Source organism: Gopherus evgoodei, chromosome 5, assembly GCF_007399415.2.
Source record: "Gopherus evgoodei ecotype Sinaloan lineage chromosome 5, rGopEvg1_v1.p, whole genome shotgun sequence".
Lineage (NCBI taxonomy): Eukaryota > Metazoa > Chordata > Testudines > Testudinidae > Gopherus > Gopherus evgoodei.
Genome location: NC_044326.1, coordinates 33,789,916 through 33,808,304, shown reverse-complemented (window position 1 = coordinate 33,808,304; position 18,389 = coordinate 33,789,916). Strand labels below are relative to the sequence as shown.

At 39.3% G+C, this 18,389-nt stretch overlaps 1 protein-coding gene and 1 pseudogene across 7 annotated transcripts in view; one reads left to right on the top strand and one right to left on the bottom strand.

The window, feature by feature from the left end:
- The window catches only part of KCNIP4 (potassium voltage-gated channel interacting protein 4), an 834,558-nt gene that overhangs the window by 725,303 nt on the left and 90,866 nt on the right, over window positions 1-18,389 (top strand). For all 7 annotated transcript variants that reach the window (XM_030563370.1, XM_030563364.1, XM_030563363.1 and 4 more), the window contains one exon: window positions 14,972-15,096. In XM_030563370.1, the coding sequence (XP_030419230.1) occupies window positions 14,972-15,096 (125 nt within the window). The remainder of the gene's footprint in view (window positions 1-14,971; window positions 15,097-18,389) is intronic.
- Window positions 591-687, bottom strand: LOC115653007 (annotated as a pseudogene).

The window sequence follows — 18,389 nt, the reverse complement described above, 5'->3', positions numbered from 1 at the left end:
TTTTAAAGTGTTACATAAACAGGACAGGTGAAATATTATCATGTAAAGCAACCATAAACACATGAAAAGACCTAGGTTTACAATTTATGATTAAAACTCTACTAGCTACACAATATACATAGACATAAAATGTAAAAATTTAAATATCTTAGAAACAGTAGCCAATCAGTTGTTTTAATTGTCATATTTGAATTCAGCACATCAAAATACATAATAAATATCACATTTTATCTCTGAAGCAGATGACTTCTCAAAAATTGTAGACCAGTGTTACAAGTTTGAAATCATCCTCCTTTCATCAATAGAAGTTGGTCTAATAGACAATATTACCTCACTCACCTTGTCTTTCTAATATCCTGGGACTAACGCAGCTACACCAACCCTGTAAACAATTAAGAATTAGTTCACTGGATAAAGGAAATGCTTGGTCTGTGTGTGGGACAAAGGTGCTGATGGTTTTTAAACTGCCATTTATGGCCAGCCCATAGAACAATACCAGTATAACTGGTTCTGGGGGGAAGCAATTGTAACTACTTAACAGTGAACTGCTTTGGAAGTAACACTTTGCAGTGCATGTGTGAAACAAAGAGAAAAAGAGGTTAGATGCCATGAAGTAAGTGGCAATGCCTTAACCATATGCGTGTTGTAAAGGTCACTAGGACCTCTTCCATCCTTATCAAAGGGAGTAAAGAGGGCAAGAAAAAAAGGAAAGAGATACCTATGTCCTTTCAGTACTCTGATGCTATCTGTGAAAGGATAATTGCTCAGACCCACCTCATCCTGGTATTGCATATGGGCTAAATTGAATAGAGGTAAATCCACTTTAACAACAATAGGATCTTCCTCTATAAATTGGTTAACATAATAATGGGTTTAAGAGTAACTTTTTGGCCCCAATTGTGAGCTGGTCAGGAAATGTAGACCTGGGAGTCCCCTTAGCCAAGCCCAGAATTTGAGAGTTGCAGAGCGCCTACGCTGGCCGTGATGTAACTTTAAGCAGCCTCAGGGGCTATTCCAATTTATAATAGATTTCCACACCCACCAATGGGCTATTCTGGCAGCCCAAAATAGCTGGAGCACTGAGCAGTCTCCCTGTTGGGGCTAGAAATGAGGAGTTTTTTGTGGGGGGTGAAAGCTCTGGCTGGGCTTATGGGCTCTGGGTTGGGGCTGGAAATGAGGCGTTAGGGGTGCAGAAGGGTGCTCGGGGCTGGGACCAAGGGGTTTGGAGGTGGGAGCGGGATCAGGGCTGGGGCAAAGGGTTGGATAGTAGGAAGGGGTTCAGGGGTGCAGGCTTCAGGTGGCACTTACCTTAGCTCCTGGAAGCAGTGGCATGTCCCCTTTCTGGCTCCTACGTGAAGGTGCAGCCAGAAGGCTTGGCACACTGCCCGGTCCGCAGACACCACCTCTGCAGCTCTCATTGGCCAGTGGGAGCTGCGGGGGTTATGCTGGGGGAGGAGGCAATGTGCGGAGCCCCCTGGCTGTCCCTACATATAGGACCCAGAGGGGGAACATGCTGCTGCTTTCAGGAGCTGCGCTGAACCAGCCCCTGGCTGGAGTACCAGAGCGGGGCAAGCCCTGGACCCCGCTCCTCAGCAGCAGCTTAAGGGCTGAATTAAAACATCTGAAGGGCCAGATGCGGCACCTGGGCCGTAGTTTGCCCACCCATGCTGTAAGGCCATTATCCTAGTCCTGTGCCACTTAGGAGAACCCTTTCTGATGGGTGGAATTCCCAGCCGGAGAGTGCTGGGATGCTTTCTTGCCCCTTTATGTCATAGGAATACAAGTCTGTCACAACTTACGTGCATTTAACATGCACAATTTCAGCTTTACACTGAAGGACCGGAGTCCGGTGGAGTGGCTTCAAGTGGAAGAGGAGTGGCCTCCCAAGATTTAAAGGTTCTGGGGCACCAGCGTGGCTGGGAGTCCCAGGGCCTTTAAATCACCAAGGGGGATCCTAGCTGCAGAGGTGGCTGGTAGCCCCTGGGGTGAACTAAAGGGCCTGAGGCTCCAGCCACCGTGGAGCTCCGGGCCCTTTAAATGCCAGCCCCAGCCCAGCTGCCAAAGCTGCAGGCGGGATTTAAATGGCTCCTCCTGGCTCCCCACTACAGCGGGAAGCCCAGCGGAGCCCTTTAAATCCCGCCCACAGCTTCGGCAGCGGGCCCAGGGCCAGCATTTACCAGGCTCGTCTGGGCTTCCCATGGCGGCGGGAGCCTGGAGAAGCTCTTTAAATGCCGCCCCAGCCCTGCCGCCAGAGCTGTGGGCAGGATTTAAAGGGCTTGGGGATATAATTTTCAGTATACGCGATTTTCGCTTTATGCGATAAGGCTTGCCTGTAGTACAAAGTTTCCAGAATGCAGCACAGAATCAGAGGCTGTGACTGTTGTATGGGGCTTGGGTAAGAAATCTAAGGGTCAGCATGGAAAGGAAAGGTTAAAACCAACGATTGCAGATGATGTGATACTTAGTTGGAGGTTACATAGTATAATTGGAAAGGATAGAAAGTTTATAAACAAACTGGAGGAAACAGACAAGAGACAACAGAAAAGAGAAATAAAATCAAGTGAAAATAAGCAAAGATTAAAAACCATAAAAAAGAAAGAAAAAAGTGAAAACAGAGTAGGGATAAAAATAACAAAAAATTAATATGAGGCAGTCAAAAAACCCAAAAAGATAGGAGAAAATAGTTAGAGGTTTAATGCAAAGAGGAGGAGAAATAGGTGGCGGTTAAGAACAATTAAAAGTGGAAGTTAGGTTTGGAGTTGATAGAAAACATTGTATTCATTCATAAGTTGTTTCACTACAGACTGATTCTGAAGAGTATTACTCACTTGAGTAGTCCCATTTAAGTCAACAGGAGATGATGTGGTCCAATGGATAGGGCCCTAATATGAGTATCAGGAGACTTGGGTTTCATTCTTGGCTCAAAAAGAACGAGGAGTCCGGTGGCACCCTGAAGACTAACAGCTTTATTTGGGCATAAGTTTCTGTGGGTAAAAAACCCACTTCTTCAGATGCATGGAGTGAAATTTACAGATACAGGCATACATATAATGGCACATGAAGAGAAGAGAATTACCTCACAAGTGGAGAACCAGTGATGACAAGGCCAATTCAGTCACGGTGGATGTTGTCCACTTCCAATAACTGATGAGGTGTCAATACCAAGAGAGGAGAAATTGCTTTTGCAGTGAGTCAGCCACTCCCAGTCCCTATTCAAGCCCAAATTAATGGTGTTAAATTTGCAAATTAATTGTATCTCTGCAATTTCTTTTTGAAGTCTGTTTTTGAAGTTTTTTTGTTGAAACATGTCTACTTTTAAATCTGTTATTGAATGTCCAGGAAGATTGATGTGGTAACATCCAAAAGCCTGTAGGAGACTGTGATACTTGCCCATCTTTACAAAAAGCTTTGCGACCTAAAGCTGAAAAGACCTGAACATTGGTATTAGTCATGACTATAGGTTTGCAATTTAAGTGATTTAGAAAGCAAGCTTTCTGTATGCCTGTGAAGAGCCTACCACGCTTTTTGCTGCTATATAAAAAAAGCTTCTGTTTTTCAAGGTTTATTAATTTCATTTTTCAGGGGTTATTTTTAGCAATTTTTGAGGTTTTTTTGCAAATGTCCAAAAATCAGGGAGTTTGGGGGCTTTCTCTGTATGTATGGTAATGAGTAATCTTTTTGTAATGTTCTCTAGTGTGATTTAGCATGTACTATTTCAAACAGCAGTATGTTAAAGTGCACTAGGGAACCTTTAGTGTCTAGCAGGGTCTACATAGACCAATTAATGAGTAATATGTTACTGTGCTTTAGAAATCACACTCCCCTAGTTCACATTACTGCTCCATGGAGACCAGCCCTTAGATACTAGTGATGATTTCCAGTGTTTATTGGATAAATATTGATTTTGGTGGGAGTTTTTGTATCAGGGTGTCTTCCAATGTTTATCAGTTAAAACCTAAAATTATAAGCCCTACATGCAAGTAATAGTAATCTGCCCTCCCCCCAATAAAACAGATTGTTGCACAAACAATAAAAAGTATTTACAAACAAGTTTTTTAGCATGAGACTTGCATTTGCTTTCTAATAAATGGTGTTGTCCACCAAGTAAGGCAAGTTGAAGTAAAACTTACATAGAAGTTCACTGTATTTGGGAATGGAATATTAAAAAGGGAACATGGAGTCAGTATATCGCTTTGTACTTTAGTTAGTAATATAGCACTAATTTTAAGTGGCAAGGCAACTGAAGACACCCATCATCACTATTTATTATCATCTTTTGACATAACTGCTATTTGGTTTGGCCAGACAGCATTCCAGAGTACTAGAAAGTGAGCATTACCAAAACCTAATTTGTTTTGTGCATTGTGAGCTCTTAAGTGACTGTAAGGGATATAATACCAAAACAAGTACTTGATGACCATAAAAACAGGCATGCACACAATTATGTGCATGAAATCTTAATTTCTTTGATCAACTCAGATAATATTGCATGGAAAATAGATAGATACTTGCATGCATAAAGGCCCCAGTTCAGCATTCTATCCCTGTTCAGCAAAACATTTAAACATCTGCTTTATTTTAGCTATGTGCTTAATTCCCTTTACCTTTAATGCAACTTAAACCCAGGTTTAAAGTTAAGTACAAATCCTTGCCAACTCTCTGAATTTTTACACTAGTGACATGCTTTTGGATGGAGCTGGAGCCATTCTTGCAATGACCCAAGAAGCTCCAGCACTCTGATGGATTGTTGGCCTCTTAGGGCAGAGTAACAAGTCAGAAATGCTGCAGACAGAGCTCTCTCCCACCCAAAGTATTCTCACATGAGCAGGGAGGGAGCAGAAAAAGCCCAGCCAGCTCAGGGTGACTCTCCTTCCTTCCTTCCTTCCTCCTTTGACCAACCAGTCCTTCTACTCTGTCACTCTCCCTCTCCCTACCCTTCCCTGCAGCACCCAGCCTGGGAAGGGGTAGAGTAGAGTGAAGAGCTGGGGGAGCTGCCCCCACAGCCTGGAAGAGAGAGAAGAGATCCCACTGCACTGCCCTCCTGGGCATGGTAGAGGACCAGAAGTGAGGCTAGGGAAGTTGAATTTTTGCTGGGAGTAGAACTAATATGGGTGGGCCGAAGTAATGGATTGAAGGCCGGATAGGAGATGGGTAAATGTGGGAGTGATTGCTTGTGCAGCAGCGGCCAAAATCACCTGACCCAGTACATTTGGGAGAGAGGGCCACATGAATTGTCACACAGTGGGAATAGGTAAGGAAGTTCAAAATCAAGACAGATTTCTTTCCCTAACTCCCACCCCCGCAAAAAACCAACACAAGATAGTCTTTCTTTAAAAAAAATCTTACGAACTTTTGGGGTCTTGGCTGGCAATACTTAAATGCTTTCCTGAATGAAGTTGGACTTAAGTATGTGCTTAAATATGTTGCTGAATTGGGACAAAATTGAGGGATGATGTACAGAAAATAGGTAGTTATTGTGCATGATATCTGGAGAGGCTCACAAGCAAGAATACCAATCTCCAGACAGTCTGTAAAGAAGCAGGTCACAAACCCCAAACTGGTTTTGAGTTCTATACTTAGTTTTGATCAACCAAGTAACAAGTGTAAACTCCTCAGGTAATATACATGGAGTCACAGACAGTCCCCATTGGCATTTCAGGCTATCCTGCCACTCAGGCAAGGTTGACTTTGTGATAGAATGTAAGAACAGCCATACTGGTCAGAACAAAGGTCCATCTAGCCCAGTATCCTGTCTTCTGACAGTATCCAATGCCAGGGGCCCCACAGGGAATGAACAGAAGAGGTAATAATCAAGTGATCCATCCCCTGTTGCCAATTCCCAGCTTCTGGCAAACAGAGGAAAGGAACACTATCCCTGCCCACCCTAGCTAATAGCCATTATTGGACCTATCCTCCATGAATGTATCTAGTTCTTTTTTTGAACCCTGCTATAGTCTTGGCCTTCACAATATCCTCTGGCAAGGAGTTCCGCAAGTTGACTGTGCGTTGTGTGAAAAAAACTTCCTTGTATTTGTTTTAACCTGCTGCCTATTAATTTCATTTTGTGGGCCCTAGTTCTTGTGGTATGAGAAGGAGTATATAACACTTCCTTATTTACTTTCTCCACACCAGTCATGATTTTATAGACCTCTATCATATACCCCCTTAGTCGTTTCTTTTCCAAGATGAAAAGTCCCAATCTTATTAATCTCTGCTCATATGGCAGTTGTTCCATACCCCTAATAATTTTTGTTGCCCTTTTCTGAAACTTTTCCAAGTCCAATATACCTTTTTTGAGATGGGGCAACCACATCTGCATGTGGTATTCAAGATGTGGGCATAGCATGGATTTACATACAGGCAATATATTTTCTGTCTTATTATCTATCCCTTTCTTAATGATTCCCAACATTCTATTCGCTTTTTTGACTGCCACTGCACATTGAGTGGATGTTTACAGAGAACTATCCACAATGGCTCCAAGATCTCATTCTTGAGTGGTAATAGCTAATTTAGACCCCATCATTTTATATTTTGGATTGGGATTATATTTTCCAATGTGCATTACTTTGTATTTATCAACACTGAATTTCATCTGCCATTTTGTTGCCCAGTCAACCAGTTTTGAGAGATCCTTTTGTAGCTCTTCGCAGTCTGCCTGGGACGTAACTATCTTGAGTAGTTTTGTATCATCTGCAGATTTTGCCACTTCACTGTTTATCCCTTTTTCCAGATCATTTATGAATATGTTGAATAGGACTGGGCCCAGTACAGACCCCTGGAGGACACCACTATTTACCTCTCTCCATTCTGAAAACTGACCATTTATTCCTAGTCTTTGTTTCCTATCTTTTAACCAGTTACCAATCCTTGAGAGAACCTTCCCTCTTATCCCATGACTGCTTACTTTGCTTTAAAGCCTTTGGTGAGAGACCTTGTCAAAGACTTTCTGGAAATCTAAATACAATATATTCACTGGATCTCCCTTGTCCACATGCTTGTTGACCCCCTCAAAGAATTCTAGCAGATTGGTGAGGCATGATTTCCCTTTACAAAAACCATGTTGACTATTCCCCAACAAATTACGTTCATCTATGTGTCTGACAGTTTTGTTCTTTACTATAATTTCAACCAGGTTTCCCAGTACTGAAGTCAGGCTTACCGGCCTGTAATTGCCAGGGTCACCTCTGGAGTCCTTTTTAAAAATTGTCATCAGATTAGCTATCCTCCAGTCATTTGGTGCAGAAGCCGATTTAGATGGTCACTTAACACAAGAGATCACAAAATACTCTGAGGTTACTCTAAGTCCCAAGGGACCAGTCACTTAACCGAGGTCAGTTGGTATCTTTGATCACACACCAAAGAGAGTGCTTTAGCCAGTCCTGTAACAAACTAACTAAAGGTTTATTAACAGGGAAAAATAAATAAGTTATTTACAAGGTTAAAGTAGGTCACACACACACACACACACACACACACACACACACGAGTTAGTCTTAAATTCTAAATGATGATAGAACTTCTATAATAAGCAAACTTTATACGTCTTTTAGGGCTAACCCAAGCTAAACAGTTGGGGAATCCTTGTTTATGCTTATGAATTCAAGCAGTATAAGATTAATAAGCTCTCCTTAAACAAAATTTTTATTTCCTTCCCCCAGTATTCAAGCTGTGATGGTACCTTCTTCAGGGCTGTGGAGGAAGCAGTCAACAAAGTCTTTTGTCCACAATGGCTTCTCTGATGTCTGTAGACCTCAAAGATAATACCTCTTGTGGTGAACTGGTATTTCATACTTGGTATTTCTTCTTCTGTGACTGTGGGGGACTTATAGTCTTAGCAACCATTTTTATAGTTACTGAGCAAATATTTCAATATTCCCCTATACCATGGGATACAGATATTATAATAGGATTTATACATGCAGCATCCTACAAGCATTCCATAAAGTCTAAACATTAGATACCTATATAATAACTAAACATTACATACATACATAATATTTGTTTTAATTATACTAACATACAGGTGAGCCAGATTGGTCTCCAGCTATGTATTTGTCAATGTTCAGGGAGGCCCAGAGCCTTGGCATGAGCTGGCATCTGGTCTCCCTGCGTCACACCTGTGTTTGAACGCTTTACTGAATTGGGGAAAAAATGTACCAATAATCAATAGTTTTTGTGCATGCAGTTACTTGATAGCAATATATACATTTGGATTTTATGTACGCAAATGTGTGCATACGTAATTTGGGGCGCACAACTTAGTGCCCAGCTTTTGGAAATACTTCTCTAAATGCCACTGTTTAAAGAGTAAGTTTGTGTGTTTTATATTGCTGTTAACCTTTTCCCTCATTTGGTGAACTGAAAAATTTTCAAAACGTAGCTCATCTGGCAAATAGTTTCTGAAACCAGTGTAAAAAAAACCACTTAAAAATAGAAGAGAATTACAACTGTAAGAATACTTCACATAAAACTTTAAGGAGTAAATGTGTGCCAGTTTCTCTTTCTTAGGTCATTTAATATCTATCCTGACATTTCCTGTAGAAAAACCAATTAAATACTTTAAGTCCTTACACTCTAGAATCTAGAGAATTGATATGGGCGGTTTTAACTTTTCATTAATGCCGCTAAAATTATGAGCCCTTTGTATATAAATACATGTAGTTTCACACAGTTTCACTGCATATTTAAGAATGTAGGTTTTTTGCCTCAGGCCAGGTCTATGTTGTAAACTTACATCAGTAGAACTACATTGCTTGGGATGCGAAAAATCCACACCCTTGAGCAGTGCAGTTATATCGACCTCACACACAGTGTAGACAGCACTCTGTCAACAGGAGGGCTAAGTAGCATCTTCACTGAAGCGCTAAAGCAGCATGGGTGCACCAGTGCTGCTGCACCGCTGCAGCATTTTAAATGTTTGAGTGCCCTCAGACCCCAATTTGTGTGATTCTGTAGCCAACATATGGAAAAAAAAATAAAGAAGGTACTGTATACTAAATGTAACACCAGATAAATAATATTTCTGAAATACAGCACTTTCAATCAGTGTAATTTGTTCTTTATAAAGAAGTTCCACTATGGTCTTTTTTACTGAGAAGTTATTAATATAAAAGAATACAGAAATACAATGTGACAAGTGTATTAGACTAAATTTCTTATTAATATGGAACCATCATCACCACACTATTGTCTAATATAATTTGATGAATCATTAAAATGCAATATACAGTTTTAGTGTTAAAGAAAAACCCAGACAGTGTTCAATATTTCAGTGTCTGTGTTTGCCTCTTGCCTTACCATTTACTGTATGGATGAATTTATCTTGTATTAAAGCTAGTAAAGTCTCTTTAGGCTGTCAAATCGTTCACGAATGGCTGCATAGAATGTGCATTTCTGGTGAAAGTCTGTAAGTGCCTAAGGTATGGCCTATTTAAATGTGTAAATAGTCATCAGGACAAAATGTACTGGTAACTTTTCAACAGTTGCTTGTTCTCAGGTTGATTCCTTAGTCCTTTTAATCTAAACACTAAATTTGACATGTATTTAGTGGAAGATTTCAATAGTGTGAATGCAGGTGACTTTAAGGCCTGGTCCTTTTCTTCCATTGTGATAATTAGTAAATATAACATTCGTATATAGTATAGATTAATTTTTACATAAGGGAAAGATTTGTTTTTATGCAAAATTATAATATTTGTTCAATATTAAGTCCTTGTAGTTTGGGGGTAGGGAGGCACAAAAGTAGCCTTTATGTTCTCCATTCCTTGGCCAGCTATGTGCCAGCCCCATCTTTTAGGGTTCATTTTTCAAGCTTTTCTGTGCTACCATGAGGCCTAGAAACTTACTTTGTTTGAAAAAGGAAGCTGAAGTTCTCATTCAATCCCATGATTCCAAGAATTGGGCTTTAAGAAAATGACCACATATCATCAGATTTATGATAAAATTATGAGTTAGCTACACCGATGATAGGATGAAAAGTGAAACGTTAAAGAAGGTTATAAACAGTAAAAAAAAGAGTAATAAGTAACAGCATAAACCTCTAAGGAAATCCTGGGGTGCTGCAAGAAGTATTTTTTTGTCTTCCCTGTGAGTAAAATGCCCCAGAATGGGACTATTGAGAACCATGTTGTTGAAAATTCCATCTTCCAGATTAAGAGTAAAATTGAGGCGTTCCCGACTCACTTGTGTTCACTGAAGATTTCTTGGTACTAGTGGTGTTCTACTGAGTATGTTGGCTAAATTTTAAACAGGACGACGTTCTTATCTGTTGTGTAACAAAATTCCTTCTACAGGTTTGAATGACTATGTCACTGTTCATTCCCCTTTATAGACACTCTTGTGTAATAGTGCTGACACAGATAAGTAATGGCTTGGCGAAACCAAAAATGCAGATTCCTGAAACCCAAACATATGCTTCTCAGGGTCCTGTTAGAAAATGTGGGAGTTTTTTAGGAAAAGACTGGATCTGCTGTTTGATACTGTAAAGTTTTATTATGCCACTGGAAGAATACAAAAGTCCTGCTTCTGAGGAACTAATCATGTGATCCTTAGCCATATTCAGCACCCTTAACTTCCACTGAAGTCAGTGATTGCTCAGCACCTTTGACAGTCAGACCCTTAATGATCAAACTGACATTGATTTCCATGTAAGCAGCATGAGGCTGTAGAAGTCCTTCTACTGAATTAATTCCTGTGCACAATCTTTATACTGCAAATGAGTGTAAATCAAATTTGATTTTTGTAAAAATGTATGACTTAGACTTAGACCTTGCATGACAAGTTCCAGCAAATTTTCACAGGCCATTTATCAAGAAAATTAGGGTTTGTAATGGAAGTGCTTACAAACACCTGAATACTGAATGGCGGACCTAACTGGTTCTTGTATTGTAAGAATGCAAGATTTAATTTTCAAGTGCAAATTGAAAGATTTGAATTGCATTGGGGAGAAAAAAAGCCTTTAACTTTTAATTGAAAATATTCTAATCTTCAGTGTGCCGTGCATAATCATTGTCATAAACCAGGGTAGCATGTTACTGCGCTAATTGGATATAATGGCATCTATAAATAAGTGATCTAAGTAGAACAGTGTTTTGCTTCTTAGCATGATAAATCTTTCTATATACAATGAGAGCTGAAATGTTTTGACACGAGCATCTTCAATATATAAAGTCAGTGTGTGTAGAGAATACAGACAGAACATCTAGACAAAGGACAGGCTACAGTGAAGATATAGATGCCTTATTAGAATCAATTTTTGATGTCCCATACTGTTTCTGTCCTGCATCACTGACATCCTATTTGAATCAAATCACAATTTCTAGAACAAGCTTTTGTCACCATCATGATGATAATGGATCCGAAAATACTGGAGTTATATTTTGGAAGACAATTCCTTTCCTAAAAAATCTACTGAGGTAGTAACTTTTTATTCTAGGTGTATTAGGACATTAGATATCTTGCACAACTGGGTACTCCTAGCATCACACAATTTAAAAGGCCAAAATCATCCTTCGTTTATTTCTATGCAAGCCCAATGACTGTAAAGGAATAGAACCAAACAGCCAAGTCCTAGGCCCAGTTGCTACTGTAGCAGATAGTCCTCAAACTGCGGAGCTTGATTAGGCATCCAAACTATACCCAACAACTTGCAAAGAGTCTGAGCATAATAACTAATTTGGTTAAAATAGAACAAATTGCACTCATCCTCATTTTTGATAGAGAGATGAGATTTGCACAGACACTACGGATTCTGGCATACGGTAATCCATCTGATCTGAAAAGAAGCTGCTCAGAAAACAACCTGCCAACCTGAAACACATTCTCACCAGTAACTGCACACCGCACCATAGTAACTCTAGCTCAGGAACCAATCCATGCAACAAACCTCGATGCCAGCTCTGCCCACATACCTACACCAGCAACACCATCACAGGACCTAACCAGATCAGCCATACCATCACCGGTTCATTCACCTGCACATCCACCAATGTAATATACGCCATCATATGCCAGCAATGCCCCTCTTCTATGTACATCGGCCAAACTGGACAGTCTCTATGGAAAAGGATAAATGGACACAAATCAGATGTTAGGAATGGCAATATACAAAAACCTGTAGGAGAACACTTCAGCCTCCCTGGCCACACTATAGCAGACCTTAAGGTGGCCATCCTGCAGCAGAAAAACTTCAGGACCAGACTTCAAAGAGAAACTGCTGAGCTTCAGTTCATCTGCAAATTTGACACCATCAGCTCAGCTTTAAACAAAGACTGTGAATGGCTTGCTAACTACAAAACCAGTTTCTCCTCCCTTGGTTTTCACACCTCAACTGCTAGAACAGGGCCTCATCCTCCCTGATTGAACTAACCTCATTATCTCTAGCTTGCTTGCATATATATACCTGCCCCGAGAAATTTCCACTACATGCATCTGACGAAGTGGTTATTCACCCACAAAAGCTCATGCTCCAAAAGTCTGTTAGTCTATAAGGTGCCACAGGATTCTTTGCTGCTTTTACAGATCCAGACTAACACAGCTACCCCTCTGATGCCTGAAAGTCTAAGTCTGTGTGTACCTCATTTCAATATTTCAGATGTTGGTGGCCACATAGTACATGGTATCTTTTGGCTGGATTGGGGCATTGAACCTGCCTTTCAGCTACCCTTGCCATAAGTCTTACCATCAAGGTATCACCAAATGAGTTGTGTCTGATGTTACAAAATATTATTTTTTAAATATCTCTTTGAGGCAGCGATTCTGGAAATGGCACCAAAAGCCTGGCAGCACAAACCAGATGGATAAAAAGAGGAATCTTGGGCACTAGAGCTGGATAAACAATTGCTTGCAAATAAATTATCTAATGCAGGTCGCCCTTGTGAATCATTCTGAACAGTATTGTCATTCTTGAAAGGATTTTTATTTCTGTGACTTAATTCTTTCTCTATAGGTAGTCGCTAAAGACTTCAGACATTTGTCACCTAAATCACATAATATTATTTTTACTTCATGACTGGATGACTGAAACATTTAAGCAGAGGAATAATGATGAACAGTGAATAATGAATACTCTTGTTTGCACACAAATACCCTTATTTCTGTGATAATGCTGGTGTTTACATGAAGAGCTGCCATTCCCCTAAGTACAGTGAAATCAAATTTTTCCTTTCAAATGTTCCAGAACAGTGGAGAAAAGAAGGCATGAGCATAGCTGAAATGATCAGCTGTTTGAAATGTGAACTAATGTTTGTGAACACTGTTATTACAGCTCTATCTAAGGTTACCATAGCAGCTGAGCATCTCATAATCTTAAACGTATAATATCCCTGTGAAGTATTCACATTTTGCATATGGGTTTCTGAAGCACAGGAAGACAAAGGGACTTGCCTGAGGGCACATAGAAAGGTCTGCAGTGAAGCAGAGAACTGAACCCTCATCTCTCAAGATCTCAGCTAGTGCCTTATGCATTGGACCATCTGGTGGACACCAAACATTTCCAAAGCTATTCACATTTTTAAAGCATGTTTTTCTTCCTTTCCTCCTCCCAAATTCTTCTTTAAAAGTTAGATGATCTGTTCTAGTGCCAGCAGCACTAGAAGACTTGGCAAAACAATGTAATTACATTAAGCGGTACAGCTGAGTTTATAGTAGTCTTGTGTATGTTTATATGTTACAGGGTATGCGCTGTTTTTTAAACGGGTTTCATTTTTATTGTTTGGTTGAAATCAACCTCCTGACGCCAGATTTCAGCGTGGCAGCTGGAAGTCACAGTTATAGCAAATGTCAGAACAAAAAATGGCCTGGCAGTGAGAGCTTCCTAATGTGTAACACTACTTAAGTAATATGTTTTAAGAATATTTGATAATGGAAAAATAGATTTAATAAAAATTCCCAATAATACTGTATGGGCATTGGGCCTTCTGAAACAATGATGTCTCTGCATTTTGTGCTTTGTATGAGCTAAGAATTGTTATGTATGTTTGTTTTTTGTTTTTTGGCTCAGATTACATATCTATAGAGGGATCAACTGTTACACTAGAACAAGGTAGTGAGTTTAATAAATTTGTCCCTAGAACACTACAGAAACTGCACTGTGCTGTAATTATTTCAAAATACTGTGAAACTTTTTTGTTTAAACATGTCTTTTGCTGGGATCAGCGGCATGAAGCAACAATAGAAGTCTCAGCACAGTATTTGTCATGTAAAGGCCTTTGCTGCAACTTTATTAAACTTCTTACTGTAAAACTTTAACTCAAACTAGTTAATCAAATGGTTATCTGCCAGTTCTCACTCCTTGTAATCTGATGCTCTGCTGGAAGCCTTGAAGGTCTACAAGTGCTCAAGTTGGCAAATCCCCCAACTAGCTTCCCACCCATGTAAAGACAGGATTATCCAGGAGGCTATCCTGTACCTATGTACATCAGTAAGGTCTACCTCAGTTATGAAACGCCAACCCAGTGATGTCTTACAGAATTTCCCAAATACCACCTTAGTCTTTAGGCCAACACATACATACTCCAGCCCAAAGCTGCAAACCCCCATTCATTAACTAAGCAATGGCTTAGACAGAAGATTCCTGTAACTAGATCCTGGTAACAATGCTACTTTGTGAAACTTGAGTTATTTTTGCTATTAAAAAATCATAAGCATTAGAGACAGAAAAGGACCTATCCGGGAGGTCATGCATAACCTTCAGGATTCTTCCTTGCTGTGCATTATTATTATTTAATGTTTATATTATGGCATTGTCCAGGCGTGCTCATTAGGATGGGGTCCTCATTGTATGAGGTGCTGTTCAACCATAGAAGTAGACACAATACCTGCCCCAATGAGTTCACAATGTTCGATTTCTTCAATGTTCTAAATGCCTTTTTCCTAAAGAGTCTAATTTAATATTTCTGTTTATGCAATGAGCAGTTATTTCTGTGTCAGGTATATTCTTGTTGAGCTTTCTTTCTGTTCTGTTCTGTAGACAGCGTAGAAGATGAAATGGAAATAGCCACTGTGCGGCATCGGCCTGAAGCTCTTGAACTGCTGGAAGCACAGAGCAAATTCACAAAGAAGGAACTTCAGATTCTGTATAGAGGATTCAAGAATGTAAGCACTTTCTTTCTGACTTTGTCACCTTAAGTAGCATGCAACCCACAACAAAATCAGAAATGGCATATGAATGGAATGCATAATAAAAGTGTTTGTGGGTTTAAATAACAGGATACTATGTATTTGGTCAATTTAGCAAAAGCAAAAAATACCATGTTTGCCATAAACAAGATAAGATGTTCAAGGTATGCATAAGCTTGACTGTTCAATTTGTAGGAGATTCTTATTGTTGGTGGTTAAATACTGATAGGTGTGCTCTAGATATGCAAAAGTGAGAAATAAGTCCATGTCAAACTCTGGCTAGAAAAACATCAGAATTTTGTAGAAGTTCTGACCCAAATTTGGCTCGGGCACCAAGTTATGGTCCTTATCTCTACAATAGACTAAATCACGAACCTAAATCTGAACATCTTCAAACTGTGTGAAAGTGGAAATGGGTTTGGATCTAAACTGTGCAGCTTAATAGATGTACTGTTTTAGAGACAGAAGTGGAAAGAAGTGTGGTTAGACCATAGACTCATATTCTTGTTCTAACTGTGCCATTGATTTGCAGTGTTATTTTTGGCAAGTTATTTAACCTCTGTTTGCATCGGTTTACTCAGCAGGATGATAATATTTACCTCACAGAAGTAATGTGAGGCTTAATTAATTAAAGAATATGAATCGTTTTGAGATTCTTACATGAGTCACTATGTAAGTGCAAACTTTTATTAATGTTTCTAAATGGTAAATTGTTGTAAACCTTAGTATGAAACAGGTAGTGGCTGTAGCCCTGATGTACAATTTTTTGTGTTTCGTTTTCGAATTTCAAATAAGTTTCTTTTACATTCACTGGATTACATAAACTGTCCTACTACTAGCTATTTTAGCATGCACAAATTAGTCATTTTTAACCAAAGACATGAGGCTTGTTTCTCCACTGTCGTCTTGCACCTTATTTTATCATTTAAATCTGTGCGAAGTGGTTATAAAACAACATCAAATCAAAATGGTAGTATTTTGCACAAACTGAATCAGAAGTGCATCTGAAAGCAGTTATTGGCCCACAAAGCTGAATGAAGTTATTTCTGAGTCTAAACCCTTGAGTGTCTACCAGAAAGTATCAAGAGGTGTGTTTTTTTGTTTTTGTTTTTTCTTTTAGATTATTTTATGAACGCTTTTATATGATATTATATGCAATTAACATTAAGCCAAGATGCTTGATTGTAAATGAGCTTGAATAATATGAATTGGAATTGTTCACCAGTCATCAGTGAGCAATTTCCAGTCACTGAGCTGAGTCCTGTGTTCAGATGAATGCAAAAATATATGCAGCCTTCTTTTATGGCCCTTTTGATCTAGTTTTTCTTTTGATCTTCACTTGACATTTACTATAATAATGAAATAAAAGAAGTTAGATGCAGTACCACTAATAGCATACTGATAGCACAATGACAAAATGAAGAAGAATATTTTTTTTTTAATGGCAGGCACTTGGAAGAAACAGTAAACCTTACAGATTTCAACTTTCGGATAATCTGTAATGAAAGAAGTCTAGCTGACATTTCTTCTTAAACAAAAGGTTTTCACTGAAAAATCCAAATGCAAATAAAATACAGTCAGACCCTTAGGGCATCCTGACTGAATATCATTCCTGACACCAATGGGTATCTGACATTGATATTGTAGTGATTAAAAGTGATTGCTCTTAGCTTTCCAACTTCTTTAGATAACTAGAGAACGTTCCCTTGTTCACAGTATTCTCTAGCTATTGCAAATCCTGAGGTAATGTTCTCTAATTATCTAAGGTATAATTAGAAAGGTTTTAAGAGCTGTAAGGTGGGCAAATTGAGGCTCCCTATATGTTTCCAAAAGAGCAGTTTCTAGCTTTTTGAGTCTTTTTGGATCTGAATATTTTCTTGAACTTAGAAAAATGTATGTAGAAAGTATTGGTTATAAGGAAATATTATGAGGATTTTCAATAAAGTCCAGAACAGGAGTTCCATCCCTTACTTATTTTCCCGTTACACTCCAAGATGCATCAGCTATGTTTTATCATGGTAATACATCCTTCCTCAGATATTTCATTCCCTTATTGTCCATGATAATCCAAGAGATGCAAGTTTTGAATTTCTGGAGTTAATGAGCCTGAGCTGCAGTTTTTCTTTATTCAGTTTATCGCGGTAAACTTATCAGCTGTCTCCAAAACTGCTGCAATGGATGTTTCAGTCTTACAGACTGTTAGGAAAGTAACATCTGCCACAGCAACAGAAGCTAGCCAAGCCACAGAGTTCAGAACTGGATTCTTTCCAAAGTTCACAGCTGAATCTGGGGTTTCATTTTTATACATTGTAGTAATAAATTCTAGCTGCAAAGTTTGGTGTTGGGGCCAAAGATTTCCAACTTCCTCGTAGCTTGAGTGGATCAAGCGCACCTCTACTACACAGATATCTTGCATGTACTGAGCCACAAATATTTGTCTATTCTATCATCCTTATATATTTTATCAAATGGAGTTCAAGCCACCTTAGCAGGTACTGAACACCAATGTTGTCGTCAGAATGCTTTTGCAGATTTGACTCAGGATGTTTTAGCCCTTGTGCTGATTGGTTGTTTGTTCCAACCACATCCTATACAGTCTTTGTCTCACTCCACCTGCCCTCCATGTTCTCCTCCTTCCTTGTCTCCTTCTTCTCTCCTGCCCCATCCCGCTTACCTAACTCCCGTCAGTGTCCCTACTCCCTTCCTTTCTTCCCCTTTACCAAATCTCCTCCTAACAAAACCATACACACAAACAAAAATGTGGCACCAGCATGACATTTGCAAACTATAAGTCTGGTTCTTTTCATTTCCCCCACGCCTTGTCTGTCGTGTATACTCAGGGTTTGCCTAAGTGAGAAAGTTATGTTGGTATAAGCTAAATTGTGAATTTAAATCAACATAATTATACCAATGTAAACCCCTCCACGCCAGTGGAGACTCTTATTCTTATAAAAAGGAGATGGTGCCTTTTTCAGTTTAATTTATATTGCTTGTGGAACCTACGTAGAGAGAAGGTAAGTCAATTTACTTACCAATTCTATGCTATAGAATCCCTCTTTCTGACTTAAAGTATTTGCAGAGACCATGAATTCTTATCCTTGCAAGAGCTTGATTTACTATAGGAACCCTCTAAATTCTAAAAGTTGAAATTGTAATAGGATTCACTTCCTTTTTCTTCTTAGGAATCCAGTACCAGCCTTTGCCATAAGACAGTTATGCACACATACAATTAATAATTTCAAATTCCTTTTTATGAGTAACATTCCAAA